The sequence below is a fragment of the Protopterus annectens genome, chromosome 4.part0 (assembly GCF_019279795.1).
Source record: "Protopterus annectens isolate FY-2018-M chromosome 4.part0, PAN1.0, whole genome shotgun sequence".
NCBI classification, from domain to species: domain Eukaryota; kingdom Metazoa; phylum Chordata; order Ceratodontiformes; family Protopteridae; genus Protopterus; species Protopterus annectens.
In genome coordinates, this window is record NC_056733.1 from 710299508 (window position 1) to 710319615 (window position 20108).

General features: G+C 45.3%; 1 protein-coding gene across 1 annotated transcript in view; it reads left to right on the forward strand.

The window, feature by feature from the left end:
• Nucleotides 1-17468, forward strand: part of LOC122800284 — a 118289-nt gene extending 100821 nt beyond the window's left edge. The window contains exon 5 of the mRNA XM_044069772.1: nt 17377-17468. Coding sequence (XP_043925707.1) covers nt 17377-17468 — 92 coding nt within the window. The remainder of the gene's footprint in view (nt 1-17376) is intronic.
• The last annotated feature ends 2640 nt before the right edge of the window (nt 17469-20108 follow it).

Genomic DNA, 20108 nt, shown 5'->3' on the forward strand with positions numbered 1-20108 from the left:
TTACTGCACAGATATCGATGTTCTCCATGCCAAGGAGTGTTTTGGGTGCATGCATCTGGAGGTTTAGACTTCTGGCGTTGGGTAGCATTACTCTTAGTTTCTTATCCCTTGTGATACCTATGAAGGTGGGTTTGTCATTTGAGCGTTGCCTAACATAGGCACTATGGGGGTAGCAAGAGCCTTTGCCAATATCTGAAAGCCCAGGGGTGACAGGTGCAGGCCGTCCCTAGCAAAGCAGGTAGTTCAACAGAAGATGAATATGTGAAGGTGTAGTGCCTGTGATTAGTTAGCAGTAGCATATATGACTGCTCACGTGGACACATGCCAGGTAAGTCATATGCACTGTGTCACAGGCAATCTACATGTGAACAGGACAAACAGTGACATCCTGTCAAGTGGGACATGGACATACATATAGTAAGCTATGCAGATGGCACTAGGAGTCCACAGAAGCTCTATAACTATGCATTGCAGGTGTGATCAGTATTCCAGGGTAATTGTAAGCAAACATGCATGCAAACAAAGCTACAGTAAACAGGGCTGCATGTAGTCCATTGTACAACAAACAAGCTGTACCAGTTCCAGTAGGTAACAGTGCAAATATGCAGGCACTATGCACATGTACATGGAAATACACGGGTCAGATGGCTAGGGTCCAGTCTCAGTGCACACAAGTGTACAGACCATGTACTGTCAGGATATACAATAACTGGATGGAAACCCATGTGCTCATACCTGCAGTAATACACATGTCAAATAACAGACACTGAGCCTTCACTCAGTGGTTCCATACTTAGTAGGATGTATGCTACCTGGCCTGCCACCACAGTATCCCTGACATATATGGGGACTCTCCCTCCTGTGACAGTTAGTTATGTGTGTTGGGGCTGTCTAGCATGGTATGAGATGTGAGCATGCAGTGCTAGGGTGCTCCTGTGTGTCCTGTACCAGTCGTGTAGTACTGCACACATATCAACATCCTCAAACATCTGCATTGCAGAGTCCAGTGTGGGCAACATGCCACTTGCAATTTACATGTCCATCATTGTGTATTACTACATTCATTACCCTATCCACTGTGCTACCTATGTATGTAGCCTTCTGTTGACTTCATTACCACCAGTATGCCAACATGTGCAGATGATACACTATGGTACTTACCATGGGTGTAGACAACAGGACATGACAATCACACACTTACTGCATCAGGCATGCTGTGATATACCCACAATTAATTCAGCACACAGTACTGTTAACAACATGATACTATTACTACATATCTATGTGGTCACCCTGTGCATCAGCAACATGTTAACCTGTACCTGCACAGTTGTTACAGATTGCAGGAGATGGCACAGTTTCATCATATGCACAGGGTGTGAACTTGGTATGCCTGAGTCAGCCACCGATACCACCTATTGACATGTATGTGTATGTGTGTTGGTGAGGGACAGCAGTAGAAGGTGGGGCAATGTTGATGCAGTGTGTGCGTGTATGCGGTAGCCCTAGGTGTTGTCAATTCGCATGTGTGTATGGATGCACACAGTTCCACCTCATGGCTGCCATATACTGGTGTTTGTGGACAGCCACAGACTGTACCTGCCAGGTCATACAGATCAGTGTCTCTGGCCACGGACACGATACCTGTGCCTTGCAGGGGTGTTACAGACTGTATCCAGTACCAACCCAGACTGGGTACTGTCATCAGAAGCAGGTGTTCGTTGACTGGACACAGATCCCTGTCGGGCCTGGCCAGAGCCACGTGCACGTGGTCTCCTGGGGCGGTCTGATGACAGCACAGACCCAGCATTGCTGGGGCTGCTGCTGGCACTACGGGGGTGGCCGCGGCCCTGTTGTCATCCGCGACGACTGCCAGCTGCTGCTGTTGCTGGCATATGGCCACGTCGGCGCCTCAACCGCCCACCATCGCCCTGGCTCATGGACATGTAGTTGTGGAACCGGTCTAATATGTCCCCACAACGTCTGTCTATGACATCGGTGAAATCACGGATGGCAGCCGCAATGTCACGCATACTGTCAGTCATGGCTGTGCGACATGCTGTCAGCTCCCTCAGACCCTGTCTGGTGTACCATTCCATACGTGACTGTGCCTGCATGACAGCCCGAAACATAGCTGAGGTTGTAAGACCTCTGTGGGCACATCTGACAGGGCAGTACGCCCATGGATGCTCCCACGAGAACCCCTGGACATCTGTCTGTGTGGTACCATCTCTGGGCCATGCCCATGGCTGCTGTGTGGGGAGGCATGTGCCACAGATACCACATTACCCTGGTCAATGCCCACTGTATGCTGTCCATCACCTAGGGACATTGGTGACAAAGGGTGTATTGGCAGGATAACTGTGCGCATTGATGGGGTCGACAGCTGTGTACTGTCAATCGGCTGACCAATGGCGGACCCTGGCATACTTTCCTGTGCCATTACACAGATGTCATCATTATCAGTACCCACGGCACCTGACTCAGGTTCCCTGCTACATGACACCAGAGCAGCAACAGAACCTGTGGGAGGGAAACAGGAAACACAGTTTACAATATCTACACATTACCAGTGATGCACACATGCACAGGTGCACAAATGCACACATGCACACGTGTACATGCACACATGCACATGCACACATGCACACATGCACAGGTGCACACATGCACACATGCACAGGTGCACACATGCACACATGCACACATGCACACGTGCACACATGCACACGTGCACACATGCACACATGCACAGGTGCACATGTGCACACATGCACACATGTACAGGTGCACACATGCACACATGCACACATGCACACATGCTCACATGCACAGGTGCACATGCACACGTGCACACATGCACACATGCACACATGCACACGTGCACACATGCACACATGCACAGGTGCACACATGCACAGGTGCACACATGCACACATGCACACATGCACACAGTTTCACACAATTGTACAGTACTCAGTATGCGTGATATCAACACACAGACACAGACACACCTACATGCATACAAAGAGCACTACTAAGTGAGCCAAATAGTACTATTACTATCAACACTATTACAGGAATTGTTAATACACACTCACCAGCATGGATAGGCTGCATTGCTGTTATACCAGAGGGTCCTGCAGACGTGAATAAACTAATGTCAGTGGGCACAACTGTGCCATTGTTACTGAGTATGATACAGGTCAGTAGTACAACAGTCGCCTTTCACAGGTCAGCTGCTAATATTGAGGATATCACACTTGCACATTAACTACTAGGGTGACAGCTACAAACCAAGGACACACCTCACACATGCATTAACTACCAGTGTACACAACAGTCAACTATACATATGGCATATTACCTGCACGTTCACTGTCTTGCTGCTGCGTGGCTCCAGCCTCCATCATAATGCATGTCTGCTGCTGTTGTTGTTGCTGGCGGACTGGAGCCACTACACTCATGAGTAGTCCCTCCAGTCTGGTGAGTGGGGGATGTGTAGCCACCCCACCACCTGTGGCGACCTGTTGCCTGTGGATATCCGACGCACGCTGACGGACATGTCTGATTAAATCACTGCAGTGATGTCGTACCTGCTCATATGTCCTATTATGCGTGCCTATGTCATTTACCTGACGGACAAGGTCTTGCCACAGTGCAGCCCTCTCCTGCTGATTCTGGCTGGTGCGGGAAAAGAGTATTGCATAATCCCACACCAGGCTCTGGTGTATCTCCTCATCCTCAGCTGTGGAGTAGGTGGGATTCCGCGGGTGTGCCATGTACCTGAGAAAGAAAATAACCTGGTATCAGCAATATATGTCAGCAGAATTTGGCACACATACTACACATGCTACTCGACTGTTATGATACAACATATCTCACATATGTAGCATCTGTCTGTCTATTGGTGGATACACATGTAGATGGCCAGGTATCAGTGCTCAGCCAGCAACTGTGCAACAGTACCTGGCACACTCCATACGACATACTACCAAACCCCAGCAGTGAGAACACTGATTCAGGTCAAGAGCACCTCCTCACTCTGGGGGTTTGTATCTAGGTACTGTATGGCCTACATCATCAACTACTGTGAGCTGACCACACACTGATTGCCCTGGATATACATATCCCACCTCCACCACCAGCACAAACGACTATAGTGCATAACATTACAGATACAAACTTTACACTTTGTAACAGTGACATGGTATCCTTTCAGCCCACTGGGCCAGTGGCAGATACAACCCGCAATGCTGACCCCTACACAATTGCTTTCTACAGACATCTCTGAGAATGCGTGGATCATGCAATCCCATATATGACCAAGACACTCTCCACAAAGGGACAGCATCCTGTCTGGTGGACCCCAGCCATAGACAGATTGTATTACAGAAGATGGAAGCTACTGCAAGACAGAGCATAATTCCATAAAGGGAGGGCATGTCTGAGCAGCACTAGTAAGGATCTATTTTCCATCATACAAAATCCATGGGTAACTTTGAGAGGGAAATCAAGAGGGACACTACAGATAACCAGAAGGCCTTCTTCAGTTATGTTAGCAACCTGGTCAGGATCCATCCTCTATGCCCATAGGTAGTACACAACAACAAATATTTCACTGACACCACAGATATCGACAACATTGTGGCAGACAGGTTCAGTGCAGGTGTCACCCCGCCCTATCCCCCAAAATAAGGCATAGTTATCCCAGCTGACTGTAACCTCCCTGTCATCACAAATGTCCAGGTGAGAGCCACCCTCAGGACAGCAGAATACACAACATGAATGGGACCTGATGGTATCCCCAGTTGCATGCTACATAAACTCTGACAGGAGCTAAACACACATATAGAAGTGCTATGTAACACTAGCCTGACTACAGGATATGTACCTTTACACTGGCGCACAGCAGCAGTGGTTCCACTCCACGCAGGAGGCACCTCAACATACCAATACAATACAACACAATACATTACATTACAATACAATACTATACAATATGCTATTGCCCCTGGGACTACAGCAGCATACTGTTCTGCTACCCTGACCATTGTGACACATGTGGTGTGATGGTACCTGCTGCTGTCACACAGTTACACAGGGTGACTCATATGGCATATTACCTATCTGACTAACATTCAGCAGGGGTATGTGTGACATGTACTCATGGGGAGTCTTGCTTCTTAACACTGTGTGGTTTATTGCAGGGTATGTCTTATCTGTGGGTAGGAACTCTTACCTCCACATGTGCACTCTATTGCAGTGGCACGGGAGACACACAGCAGACATTTAGGTTGTGGATGGTGTGAGGTGTTACTATGGTTGTTGGACATCTGTCATGGGTGTGACTTACATATGTAAATCTGGGAGTGGTAACCTCTATGTGGGTAGCATATGTGTACTCTGTGGTGTTGTCAGTCACTGTGCATTGGTAATGTGTTTGAGTGCATTGTCACAGTGTTGTACATGTCACTGTGTCCTTCTCCATATCTGTAGCTGTCATGTGGGGTCCATACCATGGCATCCATTATGTGGTGTGGAGGGGTACTCCGACCTACATGTCCATAGCTGACACACCATGTCCGCTGACACATACCATGTGCAGGTATTCCAGGGATAGTGTGCCACTGTGAATATCATTGGGGCCACTATTGTACACATTTATGACCCTGTTCACCCCTGACACATGCAGTGGTGGGCAGCCAATCACATATCAGGTGGTTACTGGTGTAGGTGATCTGGAATGTGGTATGGTACTCCGGTTTTGACACTGGTGTTCACACCATGCCTTTGTCACCAGGCACCTGTTGCAATACATCTGTACACATGTGCCTCAATCAGAATTTATATACATCTCTCTCTCTCTCTCTCTATATATATATATATATATATATATATATGTATATAGATATATCTATATGTATATATATATATATATATATATATATATATATATGTCCCTATACATATAATCATATATATATTGATGTACATATATTGCTGTAGATGTGGAGGGGGCACAGAGGGGTGTGAGGGACAGAGGGTGGGACAGGCTGTGTTGCAGGTCGTCATATACAGTCATACCTGTAGGTAGTCAGATCAGTCTGTCTATGTATATGTATCTACATATATCTATATCTGTATGTGTGCATTACATAGATATGTTTGTACAATATTCTATCTACATCTGTCTATGTATTCCTACATCTCTCTCTTTATGTATGTATACATATATGCATATCATATATATATATATATATATATATATATATATATATATATATATATATATACACATATATATATATATATATATATATATATATATGTATATATATATACATACATATGTTGACATACATACGTATCCATATGTTAGACAGGTATATCAACATATTTGTCTACCATACTGTATACACACACTAACATACTGCTAAACATACATAACTGTGAAACCTACTTTGTACATGGCACTACAACCTACAAGCTCTCACATACAAATGTATGTACAACCTTCACTGATAGTTGCTGTATGTCCCCTGCCCTTTACACATCTTCATATACATATGGATAAAGACCAATGACCCATATGGAGGGTTCACAGTATGTAGACCTTTATAGTATTACTTTACATTACCTGTGTTTGTCACAGCTGCTTGTGTTGCCGTCTGGTTCTCTGTCCTGCTGCTCCACTTCCCTGTTGTCAGCTTTCAGGTAGCTGTTGCTGAACAATTTGTTTGTGTCTGCTTAATTGCAGTTTTCTCTGTCTCTGTCTCTGTCTCTGTCTCTCTCTCTCTCTCTCTCTCTCTGTCTGTCTCTCACGTCCTTCTCAGGGTGCAATGAAAGTATTGCATGTGTGGACTGGGAGTACAGCATACTTTTGTAGGTATCTGCATATGCCCATGTGATGGCCTCTGCACCAATTGTTAGCCAGCATTTGCTAATTGCATGCAGCCAGTTGTGTACTGATTGCAGTTCTCACTGTGATTTCAGAACAGTGCTATAAAAAGGTATGTGAGATAGGCATAGCCCTTTCAGATTTTAAGGCCAGGGACCATGCTGTTATGCTGTGGACAATGTTCTGTGAGTGTAAAGGTTGGTATCTCTCTCATATTTCCAGGTGTGTTGTAGATTAACATTCCTCCATTCATTTCTGCAGTTTCCTGTACTAACTCTCTGAGCATGTAGCCCAGGCTGGTATGACCCTGACCTTGAGTAGCATCTTACCCTCACCAAGAATGATGCCACAATATGAAGACAAGATGATCAGTTTCAACAATTGGCTTAAGTATTGGTGTCATTCAAAGGGGATCCAATGCCTGTCAGCTTGGGATGATATGCACGACAAGCCACGATGCTTTGCTAGGGACGGCTTGCACCTGTCACCCCTGGGCTTTCGGATATTGGCAAAGGCTCTTGCTACCCCATAGTGCCTTTTTAGGCAAGGCTCAAAGACAAACCCACCTCCATAGGTATCACAAGGGATAAGAAACTAAGAGTAATGCTACTCAACGCTAGAAGTCTAAACCTCAAGATGCACGCACTCGAAACTCTCCTTAGCATGGAGAACATCGATATCTGTGCAGTAACAGAAACCTGGTTCAGGACTCCCGAGAGCACCCCAGCACTACCAGGTTATACCTCATACCATGCTTTTCGCCCCAAAACTTGGACCGAACCACAAAGGAGGGGAGTATCGATATTCATCAAAGATACCCACACCTCCAGGTTGGTGGCAAAGCACAAGCATCAGAGACTATCCATGTGCAACTAACAGTGGGTAAAACTGCCTTCCAGTTTATAGCCTGCTACAGACCACCCTCCCAAACCCAGGAACCCCACTCGGCCTTCCTGAAAACACTGGAAAATATGAAGGTCTCTCCGAACACCATTATATTGGGCGACTTCAACTACCCAAACATAGATTGGGAGCATTACTCTAGCTCCAACACCCTTGCCCAAAGGTTCCTAGAGTTCATAAACTCAAATGCTATGGAACAACTTGTTACCACTCCCACAAGAGGGGAAAACATACTGGACCTGATCATCACCAACATGGGGACTCTATGCTCCAGACCAGAAGTGTATCCCTCACTGGTAAGATCAGACCATAAACTGATCTCACTGGATATTCACATCCCGACCCCACATCCTGCCCAGAAAACCACAGTGAAAAACTACTCTAAAGCCAATTTCACACTCCTCAAAACCGAGGTGGAATCCTTCAAAGCCCCCGGGCCTGTGGAAAATACGGCCCAGACCGCAGAATCCTTTATAAATGCATTCTATGAACACCTTCAGGAATGCATGGATCATGCAATCCCAAATAAAACCAAGACCCAATCCTCCAAAGGCAGACGACCTGTCTGGTGGACCCCAGCCATAAACAAACTATACAATAGAAGGAGGAAGCTACTACATGATAGAGCAAAATCCCAAAAAGGAAGGCATCTCTGATCAGTATTAGCAAAAAACTAAGGGCACTCATAAAATCGTCAAAGGCCAGCTTGAGTGAAAAATTGCACAGGACACTAAAGATAATCACAAGGCTTTCTTTAGTTATGTTAGGAACCTGGGTGGGAATTCCCAGATATGCTCAGAATTAGTCCAAAATGACAAAAATACACTGATCCCACAGACATTGCCAACATCCTAGCTGACAGGTTCAGCGCAAACTTCTCCCCTCCCACCAAAAGGGCAAATATCTATCCCAGCAGATTGCTGCCCCTGACATCTCAGATGCTCAGGTGAGAGCTGCCCTCTCCAAAGCAAAAACACAGCATCAATGGGACCAGACGGTGTCCCAGGCTGCGTCCTACATGAACTCCAAGAAGAGCTAAACCCAAACATAAAACTACTGTTCAATCTCAGCCTTACTACAGGATATGTACCCAAAGAGTGGCGTACAGCAACAGTGGTCCCTCTCCACAAAGGTGGTGCCTCAACGGACCCTGGAAACTATCGCCCATAAGCCTGACTAGCTTGGTCTGCAAAGCTATGGAAAGGATCATCATGGACCTCATAAATAAAGATATTGGGGACCTAAAGACACTGGATCCTACCCAGTTTGGCTTTGTTAAGGGCAGATCCTGCCTCTTAAACCTGGTTGACTTCTTTGAAACAGTCACCAAGGCCATTGACGAAGGGAAGGTGGTCCACACAGCCTATCTGGACCTCGCAAAAGCCTTCGATACAATACCCCACTCAGGCATTATAGATAAGCTCACCAGCTTAAATATAAACCCATATGTCACTAGATGGGTTGCAAACTGGCTCAAGGACAGAACCCACATGGTTAGAATTGCTGGAGCCATGTCAGACTCCAAGCCAGTTACAAGTGGCGTCCCACAAGGCTCAGTCCTGGGACCTCTCTTGTTTGGTATATATTTTTCGGAGGCACAGGCCAACACGGAAGGACTGTGGCTGACCAAGTTCGCAGATGACTGCAAACTGGGCGCCATAATCGACTCTCCAGCCAACACAAGCATCCTCCAAAAGGGCCTCATAGAAACAGACAACTGGTGCCAGAGCCATGGCCTCAAGCTAAATGCCAAAAAGTGTATAGTCATCCCCTTTGGCAAAAACAAAGTGCCCACAAATTGCCACATAGGTGGTAATCCATTAAGTACAGAAGAAGTCATTAGGGAGCTGGGGACCCAAGTTGATAGCAATCTCTCATTTGACAACCACGTGGCCAAAGTGGTTAGAAAAACATTTTATATAGCCCACCTAATCATGAAGGGATTCACATCTAGATTAGGAGAGGTCATCGTGCCTCTTTACTCATCCCTCATCAGGCCCATAATCGAGTACAATGCCCCTTTTGGGATGTACCTTACCAAACACCTGCAGCAACTGGAAAGACCTCAAAAGTACCTCACCAAGAGGATCAAAGGGCTCAAACAGATGCCATATGCTACCCGGTTAAAGAAACTCCAGCTCTACTCAGTGGCATACCGCCTGCTCAGAGGTGACCTGTGCCTGACGTATAAGGCCATGTCCAAGCCGGAATTAAGGGACATGCTGCACCTCAAAAAATCCAAATCCCATCGAGCTACACGCTCGAGAGACTTGAACCTCAGCACTGAAATAAATAGGGCATGCTGGAGGGACAGATTCATAACCCAGAGGCTCCCTTCACTATGGAATAAAATCCCAGTCCAGGTTAGGCAGAGTCCCTCATTGACTCTCTTCAAGAGGAATCTTGATGAGTGGATGGGAGATCATAGGTTTACCCCGGGTATCACTTCTGTGTCACTGTTAGACAGAGGCACAGTATACTAACCTCGAAAAAGGGCATAGCAAAATTAATTTAAAATGGGTGGTGAAAGCCAAACATACTCTGGCTAGGCTTATAAATGCCCTAGGACAGATAGCCTAGTATGAACCTATGAACCTATGAATAACTGTGTATGTACACTGACACCTACAACTACTACTACTGTTAATGTGTGTGTGTGTGTGTGTGTGTGTGTGTGTGTGCTTTCCTTTCACTTTTGCTTGCACTTTGTTGCTAAGGCTTCAATAGTTGCCATTTACAGTCACTACTTGTATGCCTGCTAGGTGTCTTGACTCTAGTGTGCTGCTGTAGCTTTCCTATTTTCCATGTACATTCACACCTTGGAATGCTTGCTATATCTGCTAGGGTGTTACAGCATGCAGTGTGGTCTGGCCATGATGTGAGCCTTGACATCTTTTAGGGTATTTGAGTATGCTGCTGAGCAGGCCCCAGAGACTTTCAGGTTCATCTGTTATGTGCCTCATGGATTGGTACATATCAGTGGGGTACACCCATTAAAATGTCTGGTATGCTGCAGTTGTGACTGTGGGTTAGCATGAGCATATGTATTACTACACTTTTTCTGCCATGCAAGTGATGAATACTTTCAGGACTCCATAGTTACCATTGCATGTGTTACACCTTTCTGCCTACTGTTTGTACAGTTCACATGGGGTCTGTGGGGCATCCCTGTAAGTCATTCACTGTTGCTATGTCTAGGCTCTTAACTATTCAAATATGGTGGTGTCAGACCCATCATGGGTACAGATATTTGCAGGTTGTCCACATTTCTGCCTCATATTTTGGTCAATATCTCATGCACACCTTTTTCTGGCAAGTCACTCTGGGCTCAAGTCAGAATATGGTGACAAACATTCAAGTTTCAGACTGCATACCCTTCCAAACATCCCACAAAGTGCAGACCCTGTTACTCTCTGAACTGTCTGCGTTTGTTGTAACATTATTTGTAATGTGTCCCTGGTTTTGGGCCTTTGCTCCACATATTTTATTACTTGGTCCAGATGTGTTCCTGTAAGAGGTTGTGGGATATGGGCAGTGCTTATCCTGCTGTGAGTATGTGTGTGGCTTGCAAGGTGCTATAGTGCTATAGTGACATTGTTACCTACTAGCTTCCAACTAGCATAGATGTTTCTGTTCACACACTACTATTATGGAAGTATTATTATAGTAATTCTAAATGGCATGCTTTGTGTACTACACATCTATATTCCCTTTACATTCATTCCTACTATTACATGATATATTTATTTTAGCAGAATGTTCTTGTATAAGAGTCATGGCTTAGTGGTAAGTCATGCAGACTACTGTTTCCAAGGTCCTGGGTTCGGGACTCACAGTGGGATTTTATTTTGCTTTTCAACTGAGTGCAGGACCTGTCAATCAAAGTGACTAAGGCACTTTTAAGCAGTTGTAACCGGGTTAGCGCTGGTTTGTGCGGAGCTCACGCATGCGCACTGGCGGTTAGCTCCGCGCACACAAGCGCACACCCAATTACAACCGCTTAAACGTGCTTACGCTTGCGCACACCCGCGCTACTTTCTTTGAAAGAAAAGAAAATGGGGAGACAGGAAAGTGGTGAAAAAGGGGTCACAAAGAGGGTACGACAGTAGGGAAACAAGCTTGTGATGTGCAGGAGGGATGTAGGTAAGGTCCATAGCTGCCCATTTCTTCATCAGCAACAGCTGTGCATATGTATGTAATTTGGTGTGACATTTGAAACCTTCCACCCCTGAGAGAGGTGTCAGGACAACAATAATACTTGTTGTACAGCCAATTGTAATTGATAGGTTCCATGTCCAGTAGACATGTGTGCGGAATGGGCAGCTATGTATGGGGCGTAATTTTTTTGTGGGTACAGAGTGCCCTTTTTTTCAGGTGAGAGTGGTATGTCAGGTGAAGGAAGTCGGTACAGCTGGGGAGGTAGGTTGGGTAGGTAAACAGACAAGACAAACAAGACGCATACAGGGGCGGTGTATGACATGTGTGGGGGGGTTACACAATTGACGGGGATGGAGTTATGGCTATCCAGAGCCCATGAACCCACAGATGGCAACAGTGGAACTGATATCCCCACCCATAGGCAGTTGCCACTGTTCCTTCACTGCCCAGGACGGGGCTGTGCTGGGGGCTGTGTAGGCGGGGCAACAGGCATGCCCATTAGTTGCACCACCCGTGCCTCGAGCTGGCGTAGGGGCTCGAGAACAGAGTCCCGAATCTCCCTACGCACCACAGTCCGGATGCTACGGAGGGTGAGTGGTGGTTCTCCTATGGCCGCACTTGCAGAGGGGGGGCGAGCCCCATCCCCTGCAGCGCTTCCACCCGCAGGTGGCACAGGGCCACCGGAGGAGGGTCTAGACTCGGCACTAGTGCCAGGTGCACTTGCCAGCTGAGGTGGGAGAGGTGGGTCCGCTGGAACCCGCCTTCCCTGTCGTACTATGTTTTGCATTATGTCATGACCGTTTGGGTTAGTGACATATAATACCATTCACAATTAGTTATAACAGCATGCATTAGTATTCCCATTAACCAAACACCCAGATATTCACACCATTGAACAGTGTGCATAACACATGCATAATTTGAACAGAAATACACAGTCCAACAACATGCAGGGTTAATTGATGGCAACAGGCCATCAGGTGTGGATGTATGAACAGGGCAGATGCATCAACAGACATGCAAATATATATGACCCAACAGGACAAACATCCAGGGGTGTTAATTGTGATTGCACATACCATTTTCATGTGGAATGGGTTATATGTGGTTATAGGGTTGGGTGAAGAAAGTAATATTAACACCTTCGAATAACAATACATATGCTGTACATTTCTAATAGCTACAGTTATATACACACTACTGTTCTAACTACAGTTTCCTATATGATAACTATTTCAACTTGGTGATAGGACTGTTACTGCAACATCAATATACATTTTATGGTTCTTCATACACATTCATATCTAGCTTTGTTCAGCTACATCATCCTGCTACATTTGCTTTATATAGCTGTAGACAAGTGTGGATGTTTGGTATATCAGACAAACATCCTATCTGCATATTGCAGACTGAGAGCAACATATCCTGATTTTGGGATACACATTCCAGATGCAGCAAGACTTTGAACAGATTTTGCTGTTTGGTTTTGAATCTCACATGCATTTCATTCTGTCTTGACTGCAGTATACTTTATTCAGGGGTTATTACTACTGTATTGCTGGATTCATGACACTTTCTCACACTCTCTCACTTGCTTTCATTTTACTATTCAGGATGGTACTTCTAGGCTTTATTGACATGTTTTACCAGTAGTTATTACAATCCTTTCCAGCAGTCTCACTTCTGTCATGTTTCAGTATTTCCACAGGGATATATTTCACACATGTGATTTCATCATCTTCTGCAGCTATACTTTTCAGCCTGCTGCAGGTTGTGTACTATTTTCTTACAGGCAGGGCATTTTTATTTCAGAATACATGTCGGACAGTTTCATGTTTAGGTTAAACTTACAGGCTGGAACACACTTTTGTAATCAAGCAATACTTGCATACACTTTCACACTGTTACTTGCAGATTTTATTCCTTACTGACTACACTGCACTCTTTTTGCTGACTGTCATACTTTTATATTTCTTTACAGTTACTGGTAGTGGATTACTGACCTGCCTGGTGGCGCAACCGCACCAGCCTATCGCCATAGGCTCTGCGGTTCGCAGAACGGACACCTGCAGCTGTAATATAAATGAAGTAATATTGGAATACACATCTCCATAATATCAGCTAGTTTAATTTCTTACATACATAATTAAATGTTACTTACTCAGTAGTGGGGCGTTGGATGTTTGCTGGGCCTCCTGGATCCAAAGGTTCAGTTGGTCCTGCTTGCGTCTCTTCAGGTCCGCATGGTGGTGACGGACCTGCTCACCAGTCCTTGGAATCCCTGTGGCACTGATGAGATCATGAGCCAACCGGTACCACGCCTCAGCCCTGTATGCTCCCCAGAGGAACTGGCCCTGCATGAGTTGGGCCTCATGATTATGGACTAGGAGCCAGACCATGTACCTGGACTCCTCAACACCCCACCTCTGTGCTCGAAAGCGACTACCCTCTCCTACTCCTGTCATTCTGCCTGCAGGTCAGTTCTACAATCGTTTATGCTGTGTATTCCCGCCTATGGGGCTTATATAGTCCGTTTTACCTGCACATATGTGTGATTGGCCATTTTGGAATTGTATCAACTTCAGTAAACCTGCATTGTCATGCTCTAGTTTGTATTCATTCCTATATATTAGCTATTATTGCATTTACAGGTACTGCTGTCATGGCTTAGTGGTTCTGTACCTTGACTATGGTGTATAGTATCCTGGGTTCGAACCTGGCCACTGCTTTTTATTTTTCATGACTGTCTAGACATGCTGAGGGGTGTGTCTGTGTAAAGGCAGTTTTGATACGGCTTGCTCAACGTTGCCCGTCGGTTAGCTTGTTTGCGCGGTGCGCAGCTCCGCGCAAACGGGGTACGCTGCTTTAAGCCTCATTTGGCTATCGGCATGCATATTACACTCAGCTCAGTTAGGGGCACATAGATTTAGCGTGTTAAACCACTGCTCAGCTACGGGCACTCATTTTGCACCAGTTAAACCACTGCTCATCTACGGGCACATGCACTCACTCTGTTAAACTGTAGCTCAGCTATGGGCATATCTGGCATTTTTTCTTCTTTTGTTACCTCACATGTCTTCAACATAAATGGGCTATTTCATTACATTTTACATAACTTGTGGTTTTATGTGTACATATTTGTCAGGGACTTGTTTCCTGCTTATTTTGCAAAAAAAAAATTGGTGTTGTGTGGGCTCGAACCATGAATGCCTGCTTTTCAGCCAACATCTCTACCACTACGCTATTGCTTCCTGGCTTATTTTGCATATTTAGTTCTTATATGCTTTCCCACTGACTGCTAACTGTAGCTGCGCTACGGGCACGCAAACGAGCGCACTCACGGTTAAACATCTTTACAATTTAAAAGAATATATAACATGTTCATTTATATATATTTTATGTTCATAGTCTGTGGGGGCATGTGTTGTGTTGTGTTTATTCACATTTCATGGACTCTGTTGTGGGTGTTTACTTTGGGCACTTTTACACTTCTGGGGGCGTGTCCGCTTGCAGGGCTCGGCCTACGGACATGCCCCCTACTGTCTTACACGGACCATGTTAGACTTAGGTGTGATTCAGCATGCTCTCATGAATATGCAAAGCATGCTGACATCACTCCGTTTAACTGCAGCCTCCGTGTAAGAGTTATAATTGTGTTTTGGAGTCTATAGCTTTTTGAAAGACTTTATTTACTCCTAATTGGTTGGTAAGATTTGGTCAGAATTTGGCATCCAATATAAACTGGTGGTTTGGTTTAAAAAGCTGCACTAGTCATGCTTATAGAGTGTTTAGCTGGAGGATGTTTGTGATACGGCTGGTTTTAAGAATTAAATGTTTACCTGAGTATCTCTGGTTTGCTGTACTCAAACCATAAAATGACAGGTGCTTGCAGACTGTTATTCTTTGCTTGCTTCTGGTTATCTGTCTGTCTTGACTTCTTCAGGTGGTGTCCTTCCTTTCTGTCATGTGCGTGTCAGTAAAGTGAGCCTTTTTTTAGTGGGTGCCAATGCTGCAAAGTCGGATTTCTATAACAACGTTTACTGAGGGGCATTTCTCTTTTCTCTAGTGCTATGTGACTTTGGAGTGGGTTTATATATATATATATATATATATATATATATATATATATATATATATATATATATATATATATATATATATATATATATATATGTCTGGGATGTGTGTGTGGGGGAAGAGGTATCCCTCCACACAGGGATACAGGGGACTTCCTTTACAAAAAAAAAAAAATACAATCTACAATTTTCACTGAATGTGTTTACAATGGCATGGTTTTGCAGGATTAGCACTCACTGAATGACTTTGTTGATCTATCAACATAATTCTGTTTCTACCTATGTTCTAGTTCCCATGGATAGCTACCATCCGCTTCTGTTTTTTTGTCACCGCTCTGCTCATCTATAACTTTTTTATTATCCTCTTCACTCCTGTTACATTGTATGATTTGAGGAGTTTCAGTTGAGCTTTACAGCCTACAGAGTTCTTCTTACACCTCTGCTTCAGCTTATGTTGGACTAAAAATGCCTACAAAATGTAATTAATTAACATAATAATATACATATTCATATTGTTGGGTATATTCACTGTGAAGCCCCTCTGTGCAGCAGCAACTCCTGGTGTTGCACACTTACGTATCCCTGCTTACACGTCCCCCATCTTTTCTGTTTGTTGGAGTGTGTCTGGTTTACCAATATTGGGGCAGTGTTCCCTTACTGGTGGAAGCTGTGTGTAGTCCTGCATCTTATTTTTTGAAGCCCAGTACATATATATTTGCTACACCTGTTTGTTGCAACATAGTTTATCTAACTGATTTTACCTAAAACGGATCATACTGAAATAATTATATTAGTTTTGTCAGCATTTTTGGAGTTACTGGCTCTCTTTCTTTTCATAAAAGGGAATTGTGACATTGGATTTTTGAATAAATGCCAACACAGTGGGGACAATATGGAGCAAAATACATAGACTGACCGGATAACCAACCACTGCCCCTTAAATAGGAGCATTTAACCTGAACTTTCAAAAACACCTAGACTGACCGGATAACCAAGCCACTGTCCCTTAAATAGGAGCATTTAACCTGAACTTTCAAAAACACCTAGACTGACCGGATAACCAAGCCACTGTCCCTTAAATAGCAGCATTTAACCTGAACTTTCAAGTCAGAAGGTGAACCTCTTTGCTACACTGTAATCTTGGAAACAATATCTAGGTAAATTTAGTCTTCTTAGATAAAATATTCAACAACAGAGTATCACTACTGTGTGAAATTCAGCTGGTTATGCTTGTGTCACTTAGAATGTGATGAAATGGGGATGGTTTTATTCAATTTTTATTATTTCTGAACATGACTTTATTATTAACTAGTTTAACAAATACTTAATTATTTTCAGATTTTCAGGTATTTCTCTTGTGCTGTCTTGCTCAAATCAGCCCTAAACCTAAGGAGTTGTGTTTACTTAACCTTTCTGATTTACAGAAATAAAACATCGCAGGCAAACTCATTAGCTTTATGCACGTTATCTTAAAAGAGGAAAGTGCTAATTTTACATTTTCTTTTGTGAAATCTGGTGATGGGAATTTTAGGAAGGATGGATAAGTATATAAGGACTGATGTGTTACAGTGAAAGAGTATTATCTAGCTACGAAAACTTACAGTGTCAAGGGTCCAGTGTTTGAATCTTTCCACCTTCCATTGCCTACTGTGTGATCTTGAGCAAGTGACTTAGAGATGGCTTGAGGAAGTTGGGCTAGTCTCCTCAGTGATCTCTTTGACTGCATTCCTAGTAACTACCTATGAACAGTAAGTTAAGAATTTTGTGATCATGAGATGAGGTGTATTCAATGGACTGTGTTGTCTTGCCTTAGCTAGTGCTCTTTGGGGGCGGGGGAAAGTGCATGGCCTTGGCGTGAGACAGGAAGTTGTTGTGTATTGTAAGGTATGTTGGCCGGTCAATAAAGTTTGGAGTTGGTACCAACTGCACACAGTTGTCCCGCGTCTTCTTTCTAAGGTAAAAGAATACGACATGGTGTCAGAAGTGCTGTGTGGCTGTGCCTGGGAGTGCTGACCTCTTGCTGAAGACCGTCACAGTGGCCAAGTGGCGTGGAGGCGGACATGTCGGACGGCGAGAATGGTCGGCAGCCACGAGCTAGAATCAACATGGCGGCTAGCGCTCCCAATGCTACATTCAGTATTCAGCCGCCAGAGCCCTTTGACTTCTCCAAACCCCACGAATGGACACGATGGATACGCCCGGTTTGAGCGGTTCCGGCAGGCCAGTAATTTATCTTCCAACCCAGAAGGGAACCAGGTGAACACCCTGATATACTGTATGGGCGATGAGGCCGGCGATGTCTTGAGAGGCCTCAAGCTAACCGAGGCAGAGCACCAGGAGTATGCCAAAGTGAAGGAGGGTTTGAAAGATTTTTATTGTCAAAAGAACATTGTTCTACGTGCACGATTTAACATGCGAAAACAAGAACTGAACGAGACTGTTGATGGTTTTGTTACTGCCCTGCATGCTTTAGCGAACATTGCAATTATGGGACGCTGCACGAGCTTATAAGGGATAGAATTGTTGTGGGCTTGGCAGACACCAGACTGTCCGGCGGATGCAGATGGAGAAAGAGTTGGACTTAGAGAGCTGTAAATATGGCCAGACAGTCGGAGGAGGTCAAGAAGCAGCAAAGCGGCCTTGCGGTGCGACAGTACCGCCCTGCAGTATAACGTGAATGCTGTGCAGACACCACTGGACGCCAGACGCAGGCCAGAGGCCTCGAAGGTTGGGGCAAGCCCTTGGCACCGATTTTCAGCGCCAGGCGCAAAGAGTAAAGACGCCCGAGCTCGCAGTGTTACAGGTGTGGGGGCCATTTCACCATAGACTCCTATGCCCGGCGACTGCTGCAAGATGTCGCTCGTGTGGGAAGAAGGGCCACTACCAGCGGTCTGCCGACAGTTCAAGGCGGTGCAGAGTATTGAGGAAGACGAGGAGCGGGTGAGCGTGAAGAACAGGGTTCTTCCTTGGTTCTGTCTCCTCCGGGAACCATTCCTGGATTGTGGAGGTGAAAATACAGGGCACACCTATGACTTTCAAGCTTGACACGGGGCGGATGTTGCTGTTATCTCCAAGTCAGACCTGCACAACTTGGTCAGTGGGAAGAATGCTCCTGTGCTCCAGCAGCCGGAGAAACCCTTGTTGGGTCCTGGAGGGATGCCACTGGAGGTTACAGGATCCTTGGAGCTTCAGCTTGGCTATGGACAAAGACAGACATGTGAGAAAGTGTATGTTGTAAAAGGACTCGCATGCGCTTTTAGGCCTTCCTGCTATTTTCGGGATGGGCCTCCTGAAGCGTGTTGACACTATCACCATGGAGTCTTTGAAGACCTCATACCCGGACTTATGCTCTGGGTTGGGGGTAGTGCAGCGGAAATACCACATAAAGCTTCAGCCAAAGGCGGTGCCATACTCTCTGAAGACCCCCAGGAGGATACCACTGCCATTGATGGGGAAAGTGAAAGAGGAGTTAATGAGGATGGAGGCGCTGGGTGTCATTACCAGAATGGAAGAACCTACTGATTGGTGTGCAGGCATGGTGGTAGTCCCAAAGAAAGACAGTAACAGGCTGAGACTATGTGTAGACTACACTAAGCTAAATGAATACATTATGCAGGAAAGGTTCGTGCTGCCCTCGGTTGAGCAGAGTCTTGGGATGCTTGCTGGGGCGAAGGTGTTTAGCAAACTGGATGCCAATATGGGATTTTGGCAAATTCCTTTGTCAGAGGAGTCGGCCGCGCTTACCACATTCATAACCCCTTTTGGGCGTTTCCATTTCAATCGCCTTCCCTTTGGCATTAATTCTGCACCCGAACACTTTCAACGCATGATGGCAGAGGTCATTGAAGGATTAGAGGGTGTGATTTGTCACATGGACGATGTGTTGGTCTGGGGGCGTTGCCAGGAGGAGCACGATGCCCGGCTTCACGCGGTATTAAAGAGACTGGAAGAAGCAGGTATTACGTTGAATGTAGGGAAATGTGACCTGTCGAGGGGCACAGTGACTTTCTTGGGCCATGTCATTACGAATGCTGGTATAAGCCCGGACCCAAGGAGGACCGCGTCCATCA